Genomic DNA, 8,257 nt, shown 5'->3' with positions numbered 1-8,257 from the left:
GCTGTGACGTATGCAGCCGACAAATTCGGCCTTCGGAGGACCCGGCCTGCCGTTTTGGACACAGCCTCTGTTTTTCCACCAGAAGATGGCCCAATTCTCTGAGCTTTGTGTTGGCGCACCCTGGTGGACTATGTGTCAAATACCAGAATTCATATGATGATGCTGCAAAGCTCAAAATCATAGTTTGCTGATATATATTTGTTGTCAAAATACCTACAATTTGTACAATAATTTGTACACATGTTGTTAAAATAAAATTAACAGTCAAATAATATTTTTACTGATATGTATAAAAACTGCAAAGGCTGAAAAATATTGAAGTCTGTATGAAATTAGAATGACTTGAGGATTTAATTTTTTCATGCTTTTTAAGTTCAAAAAGCTGGGGTTGAATTATGCATGACCGTGTATTATACACGAATAAACACGGTATGTAATGCTAAAAAAAATCCACCAAAAGGCACTGTGACAAACGATTAGTTTGTTTTCCCCTCCTCCAAACAGGAAGTCAAAAACAAGGAAATTAAGCATGAGATAATAGTATGATCATGTTTGAAAAAAATAGCACAAACATTAGAAAAACTAACACAATTTTGTACTTTAACCGTTATAAGACATCTGGTCATTTGGTTGAGGTCAATACTTAGAAATGTGAAGGATATGTTCTCAGTCACCTAAGATATGCAAAAACTTTTTTTTCATAGTTATTTTTGATGGGTTATTTAAAGAGTTAATAACTGGCTACAGCTGGGCTATTCAACWGGGGGCCCGAATTGGTTTATTCATCTCTTAAGCCCAAACCCCCGGTYCTCTATTTTAATGACTCTACGTTATTTTAGTTAGACATAGACATGTTTGGTATCTACAGAAACATCAGAATTTTGTCTAGAAGCTGGTAAAAAAAAAACGTTCTATGCACAACCAAGACAGTTAAAATAACATGCAGTTGAAACTAAAACTATGAAAGTGAAAATAAAATTGGTTTAAAAATTTGGCAAGTCAGAGATGTCAAAATAATATTTGTGTTAAATACGAGGCATAACGTGATAAAGTGTTCTTTTTATTTTTGATATTGTTTAATTATCACTACTTTTATGGGTTCTGTATGTTGTATTAATGATTAAATGCAGCAAAATAAACTATTTCGAAGGTAACAGATCTTTGTAACACTTGGTTTATTTACATAATGACTAATTGCTGGATGTTCGGCACCTGAGCTGTTGACCTGCAGTAACTGCGGCCCCTGGAGYRATTTATTTCAAAGGCTCTGGGCTACAGTTTTAAATCTGAGACCTTGATGGGTCATTTTGATATAAGGACAGAATGAGGGTTACATTTTTTTTCATGGTACGATTTGAAATCATTTAAGATTCAAATAAGTCATATACATACTGTTTCTATTTTAACAGGCCAATTATCTTGTGTAATTTTCGTACTGTTAACTGCAAGTATTGTTTTCATTTCTATTTCTTTTTTGTCTCTATCAGATCAGAAGACTGTCAGCTGTCTTTTTTACCAGCAAAGAAAACAAACTTATGTTTGTCTGGACATCAGTAAGAAACACATTCATAAATTTTATGTGTAATAAAAGTTAGATATTTGATCAATTTGTTAGCATTACAGTATGTATGTACACGTCTAAAAGAGGCTTATATTTGATTTTTCTAATTCCATGGTAAACGTAGATGTTCATTTTTAGCCGCTTATCGGGGGTCAGGTCGCAGGGGCAGCAGCCTAAGCAGAGAGACCCAGACTTCCCTCTCTCCAGCCACTTGGACCAGCTCATCCGGGGGAATCCCAAGGCAGTCCAAGGCCAGCCGAGAAACATAGTCCCTCCAGCGTGTCCTGGGTCTTCCTCTGGGCCTCCTCCCAGTGGGACATGCCCGGAACACCTCACCAGGGAAGCGTCCAGGAGGCATCCTAACCAAATACCGAGCCACCTCAACTGGCTCCTCTCGACGTGGAGGAGCAGCGGCTCTACTCTGAGTCCCTCCTGGATGATTGAGCTTCTCACCCTATCTCTAAGGGAGAGCCCAGACATCCTGTGAAGGAAACTCATTTCAGCCACTTGTATCCACTATCTTGTTCTTTCGGTCACTACCCAAAGTTCGTGACCATAGATGAGGGTAGGAACGTAGACCGACCGGTAAACCGAGAGCTTCACTACGACAGACCAGTACAACATCCTCATCACTGCAGATGCAGCACCAATCCGTCTGTCCATCTCCCACTCCATTCATCCCTCATTCATKAACAAGACCCCGAGATACTTGAACTCCTCCACTTGGGGCAGGACTTCCTCCCTGACCCGGAGGCGGCACACTACCGTTTTCCGGCTCAAGACCATGGTCTGGGATTTGGAGGCACTGATCCTCATCCCGGCCGCTTCACACTCGGCTGCGAAACGTTCCAGTGAGAGCTGGAGATCAGGATCTGATGAAGCCAATAGGACTACATCAGCCACAAAAAGCAGAGATGTGATCTAAGGTCACCAAAAAAAGATCACCTCAACACATTGGCTGTGCCTAGAAATTCTGTCCATAAAAGTTATGAACAGAATCGGTGACAAAGGGCAACCTTGGCAGAGTAAATGGTAAATGGTAAATGGACTGCACTTATATAGCACTTTTCTATCCATCCAGGACACTCAAAGCACTTTACACTGCAATCTGTGTCCTCATTTACCCATTCACACAGCACTCCATTAGGTCTCTACAAAGCTAACATGTACAATCAGCTATGGAGACTAATCAGTGCCAATCACATTCATACACTGATGGGACACATCAGAGGCATTAGGGGTAAAGTGTCTTGCCCATGGACACAACAACTGAGGCAGCTGGACGGGGGATCGAACCAGTGACCTTCCGGTTCCAGGACGACTCCCCCAACCACTCTGCCACAGCCGCCCAAACTCGGACAAAGTCCAACTCTTACCTGAAACGAGTCTGACTTACTACCGGCAATGCAGCCCAAGCTCTGGCACCGGTTATACAGGGACCTAACAGCCTGTATCAATGGACCTGGTACCCCATACTTCCGTAGTACCTCCCACAGGAATCCCCGAGGGACATGGTCTAATGCCTTCTCCATGTCCACAAAACACATGTAGACTGGTTGGGCAAACTCCCATGCACCCTCCAGGACYCTGCTGAGGGTGTACAGCAAGTCCGCTGTTCCACAACTAGGACAAAAACCACACTGCTCTTCCTGAATCCAAGATTTGACTATCCGACCGATCCTCCTCTCCAGGACCCCTGAATAGACCTTACCAGGGAGGCTCAGAAGTGGATATAGTTGGAACACACTCTGTGGTCYCCCCTTTAAATAGAGGGACCACCACCCCAGTCTGCCAATCCAGGGGAACTGCCCCCAATGTCCATGTGATATTGTAGAGTCACGTCAACCAATGCAACCCCACAACATCCAGAGCCTTAAGGAACTCCGGGCAAATCTCATTCACCCCCAGCGCCTTGCCACCAAGGAGCTTTTAACCACCTCAGTGACCTCACCACCAGAGATTGGAGAGTCCAACCCAGGGTCCTCAGGCTCTGCTTCCTCATGGGAAGACGTGCTGGTAGGATTGAGGAAGTCTTTGAAGTATTCCGCCCACTGACCCACAACGGCCCGAGATGAGGTCAGCAGCGCACCATTCCCACCATAAATAGTGATGGTGGCGAACTGCTTTCCCCTCCTGAGACACCGGATGGTGGACCAAAATCACCTCAAAGCCGCACAGAAGTCTTTTTCCATGGCCTCTCCGAACTCCTCCCACGCCCGAGTTTTTGCCTCAGCGACCACCCGAGCTGCAATCCGCTTGGACTGCCAATACCTATCGGCTGTTTCAGGAGTCCCACAGGCCAAAAAGACCTGATAGGACTCCTTCTTCAGCTTGACAGCATCCTTCACCGTCGATGTCAACCAGCAGGTTTGAGGGTTGCCGCCACGACAGGCACCGACAACCTTACGGCCACAGCTCAGGTAAGCCGCCTCGACAATGGAGGCACAGAACATGGTCCACTCAGACTCAATGTTCCCCACTTTCCCCTGAATGTGTTCTACGTTCTCCCAGAGGTGTGAGTTGAAGCTCTGTCTGACGGGAGACTCTGACAGATGTTCCCAGCAGACCCTCACTAAATGTTTGGGTCTGCCGGGTCTGACCGGCATCCTCCCCTACCAACAGAGCCAACTCACCACCAGGTAGTGGTCAGTTGACAGCTCCGCCCCTCTCTTCGCCCGAATGTCTAAAACATGTGGCCGCAGATCAGCTAAAACGACAACAAAGTCGACCATTGAACTGCGGCCTAGAGCACATATGGACACACTCATGCTTGAACATGGTGTTCGTTATAGACAATCCATGACGAGCACAGAAGTCCGATAACAAAACACCGCTCGGGTTCAGTTCGGGGGGACTGTTCCTCCCAACTACGTCTCTCCAGGTCTCACTGTCATTAACCACGTGAGTGTTGAAGTCCTCCAGCAGAACGAGTGAGTCCCCTTTTGGAGCGTTCTCCGGCACCCCCTCCAAGGACTCCAAAAGGTGTGGGTAATCTGAACTGCTGTTAGGTACATAGGCACAAACAACAGTCAGGACCCGTCCCCCCACTCGTAGGTGGAGGGAGGCTACCCCCTCATTCACCGGGGTGAATCCCAACATACAGGCACCGAGATGGGAGCAATAAGTATGCCCATCCTGCTCAGCGCTTCTCAGCATGGGCAACTCCAGGGTGGAAAAGTGTCCAACCCCTCTGGAGGAGACTGGTTCCAGAGTCAGATTGGTGCATTGAGATGAGTCTGACTGTATCTAATCTGAACCTCTCAACCTCACACACCAGCTCAGGCTCCTTTCCCACCAGAGAGGTGACATTCCACGTCCCCAGAGCCAGCTTCTGTAGCTGAGGATCGGACCGCCAATGTCCTCGCCCTCGACCACTGCCCAACACACATTGCACCCGACCCCTACAGCCCCTCCCACAGGTGGTGAGCCCATGGGAAGGGGGACCCACATCTCTTCGGGCTGTGCCCGACTGGGCTCCATGGGTGAAAGCCTGGCCACCAGGCGCTTGCCAACATGCCCCACCTCCAGGTCTGGCTCCAGAGTGGGGCCCCGGTGACCCGCGTCCGGGCGAGGGAACACTCAATCCATCATCATATTCATCATAGCGGTCTTTGAGCTGCACTTTGCCTGATCCCTTACCTAAACGTAGATGTCTTTAAAATTTTCATATGTTGGCATAAGTTGTCTAAAACATTATAGTGTGACAGGGCCTTACACAGTAAATGTGTGAAAACACTATTTAATTACTGAGTTTAAAACTGCATAACAAAACAAACCAAAACAAAGTCAACAAAGTTCTTAGTGCATGTTAATGAAATTTCTCCTAGTTGTTGACAACAATTAATTAACATGTTGTTTGTTAAAGTAAACATGATATAAAGCAATTTTTTTACATTTAAACATTTTTTTCTTTGCTGATTTAATAAGTTGTCTATCTTCAGTTTTACATACATAATATTTAGAGTCGTATTTCTGGGCCAAAAAGTTTTAGTGCAGTGAAAACTGTTTCCTTTTTTAACCAAAATTGGCCCTCCACTCTTAGAGACCAGGACCAAGTTGAAAAAGATGACCCAGTGTCAGGTAAGCATTGTATTTTTGTCTATAGATGGACATTTCAAAACTTCAGTATAGGCATGTGTGTGTACATTTCAACTATGACTGTCATTTCATTCATCTGTGATTGGTTAATGCAGAGGGAAATGAGTCCTGGATAACCAAGCAGGGCTTGTATTTGAACATCAGTGTCATGTCCATCCCCTGTCTGAGCCCTCATGCACCCAAAGGACTTGCTCCAAACACCAGGTACCCCATGGATAATAACCATTTTGTTCTATAATATCTTCAAAACTGCAGTTTAATTCATAAAATTCTGCAACACCCATCTCTACCTCCTGTTTGTGATAGTTTGACCAATGGCAGTGCATTGCTGATCACAGTAGGGAAAGCGTCCAGATCAGAGTTCATCAAGCACCTGAAGAGATACAACAGCTCTAGTGGGCAGGTGAGAACCACCAAGAAGCAACTTCAGTGATTTTCACTGGATTAACCTGCAAAATGAAACTAAAGGTTGATGTATACTCAATCAGATGTGCCAAAGTTTGTTCTCACTGGCATGGTTGCATGACAAAAATTATGTATTTGTTTTCACACCACCCCTGGGAACCCATTCTGTGCACAACCCAAGCATGTTTTTCTCTCAGGGTATGCACTAAGCATAATGTGACTGGCCAGAACTTTGTGGATGTGTTTGCACAGAAAAGATCAGAGACACTAGGCATGTCTCTGTACTTATTTACTTGTTTGTGCTTCCTTCTGCTAATTTGAACTATTTCTGCTTCTTACAGTTGATTTTCACTATATTCAGTTATTTGTAGAAATTTTAGTTAATGTTTAGCTGTCATTAACTAAAATTAGTTTTTTTAAGCAAATCTCACATTTGGTGGCTTTCCCAACTTCTTTCTAATAGTTTATCAAACCTGTGCTTGTTATGCTTCCTTATGCTATTTTAAGAAATTCCAGCTACATTTTAGCTGTTTTTGGACATATAAACAAGTCTTTTCGTAGTTTCTCCAGGAACTATTCTAGTGGAACTTCACTGTCTTAATGTAAATAGGAAGTAAATAGGAAAGAACTCATTCATTACAGCATAAAAACAAACTGCTTAGTAATGATTTACCAGACCTCGTTGTCATCCTCAGCTTAGCACTGACACTCATTTACCTTCACTTGTCTACAGTTCAACTTCCCCTTTGTGGAGACCCACTCTGTGTCAGCGGTGAAGCTCCACCCCTTTTCACTGGCTGGTTGTTCTGAGGAGAGTGAAGAAGAGGGAGATGCCAAAGAAGCGCCCACCATCCTGTCAGAGGGCGTGGCCTTACCTTGGAACATTGATGGAGAGCTGCTGGAGATAGAAAGTGAAGTGCTCATCAGGTGGGACAGTTCAGAGATGCTACTACTGAAATTGACTCCTTTACTGACTGTTGTTTTAACAAAGAATTGATTTTAACATTGAATTATTTGAAACTTGTTGGATTTTCATAGCTACATTACTTTTTTTTTTACTTCTGGCGCCGCAGCAGCAGGCAGTCAGTCTTAGCAGCTGTACTCACACTCTGTGATTTTTCTTGGTTTTTTAGTTTATTAGGAGCTGTGTGTTTGTGTGTTTTTCTAATCTTTTGCACCAACTATGGAGCTGACTTTTCTATGGACAGTTTTGTTTTTGTTTTTTACGGCTTTTTCGTCCAGAGAAGGTGTGAGTGAGCATGCCCCCATTGTTTACACCTGGGACCAGTTGCTAGCACTGGGTGGCTCTGCGGTGCGTCCCCCGGCTGAACGACCTGATATCCCTCGCGAGCTGAGGAGGAAGTGACGAGGGAGCTGGTGGTGGATTTCTGCAGACACAGACCCACCTCGCTGACACCGGTGAACATCCAGGGAGTGGACATTGAGAGAGTGGACTCTTATAAGGACCTGGGTGTTCACCGGAACAATAAACTGGACTGGACTCACAACACAGACTCTACAGGAAGAGTCAGAGCAGATTCTACCTGCTGAGGAGGCTGAGGTCTTTTGGAGTGCAGGGGACGCTCCTGAAGACGTTTTATGACTCTGGGGTGGCATCAGACATCTTCTACAGCAGGGGTGCCCAACCTTTTTTGAACCAAGAGCTACTTTTGCAGTCGGCAGTTTACCGAGAGCTACTCGTCCAGTCTCAGTATCAAAAAAACATCATTTTTTCTCCCTACTCCTCACTTCTTTAAAGTAAATAAAACAGAAAGCAATGTGTTGCTAGTTTTATTTAATTTAAAGTATTGTCAAACAAAACTATCTAAACCATATATTTACCTACAAAATAAGAGATAAAGTCCTTACTTAACTCCTGACAGAGAAACAGAAAAGTGATGCTTGAACAAAAAGGATCAATTTTATTTTACCTCCTTCAATTAGTACTCACTCAACGTGCGACCTACGAGGGCTGAAAACATGCCCAGTGAGAACTTTGTAGGCCCTGTTGTAGAGCCTAACTATGGGTTCTAAGATTTCATTTGTTGTAAGAGACCAAACAGGTAAACAGTACGACATGGTTGAGAGTATAATGGCATGAAGATAGATATTTGAAACAGAAGATGTCAGATTGGATCTAATTTTTGAATAAACGTATAATTTCTATTTCAACTTAGTGGTTAAGACTTGTAC

General features: G+C 44.3%; 1 protein-coding gene across 1 annotated transcript in view; it reads left to right on the top strand.

Moving 5' to 3' along the window:
* Positions 1 to 8,257, top strand: part of cerkl (CERK like autophagy regulator) — a gene marked incomplete at its 5' end in the record, with an annotated part of 37,359 nt that overhangs the window by 24,014 nt on the left and 5,088 nt on the right. The window contains 5 exon segments of the mRNA XM_014031455.1: positions 1,488 to 1,553; positions 5,604 to 5,641; positions 5,755 to 5,863; positions 5,966 to 6,062; positions 6,798 to 6,991. Of these exon segments, the coding sequence (XP_013886909.1) occupies positions 1,488 to 1,553; positions 5,604 to 5,641; positions 5,755 to 5,863; positions 5,966 to 6,062; positions 6,798 to 6,991 (504 nt within the window).

The sequence above is a fragment of the Austrofundulus limnaeus genome, unplaced genomic scaffold, assembly GCF_001266775.1.
Source record: "Austrofundulus limnaeus strain Quisiro unplaced genomic scaffold, Austrofundulus_limnaeus-1.0 Scaffold1254, whole genome shotgun sequence".
NCBI classification, from domain to species: domain Eukaryota; kingdom Metazoa; phylum Chordata; class Actinopteri; order Cyprinodontiformes; family Rivulidae; genus Austrofundulus; species Austrofundulus limnaeus.
Note: the sequence above shows the minus strand (reverse complement) of the source record. Positions and strands in the feature narration are given on the sequence as shown.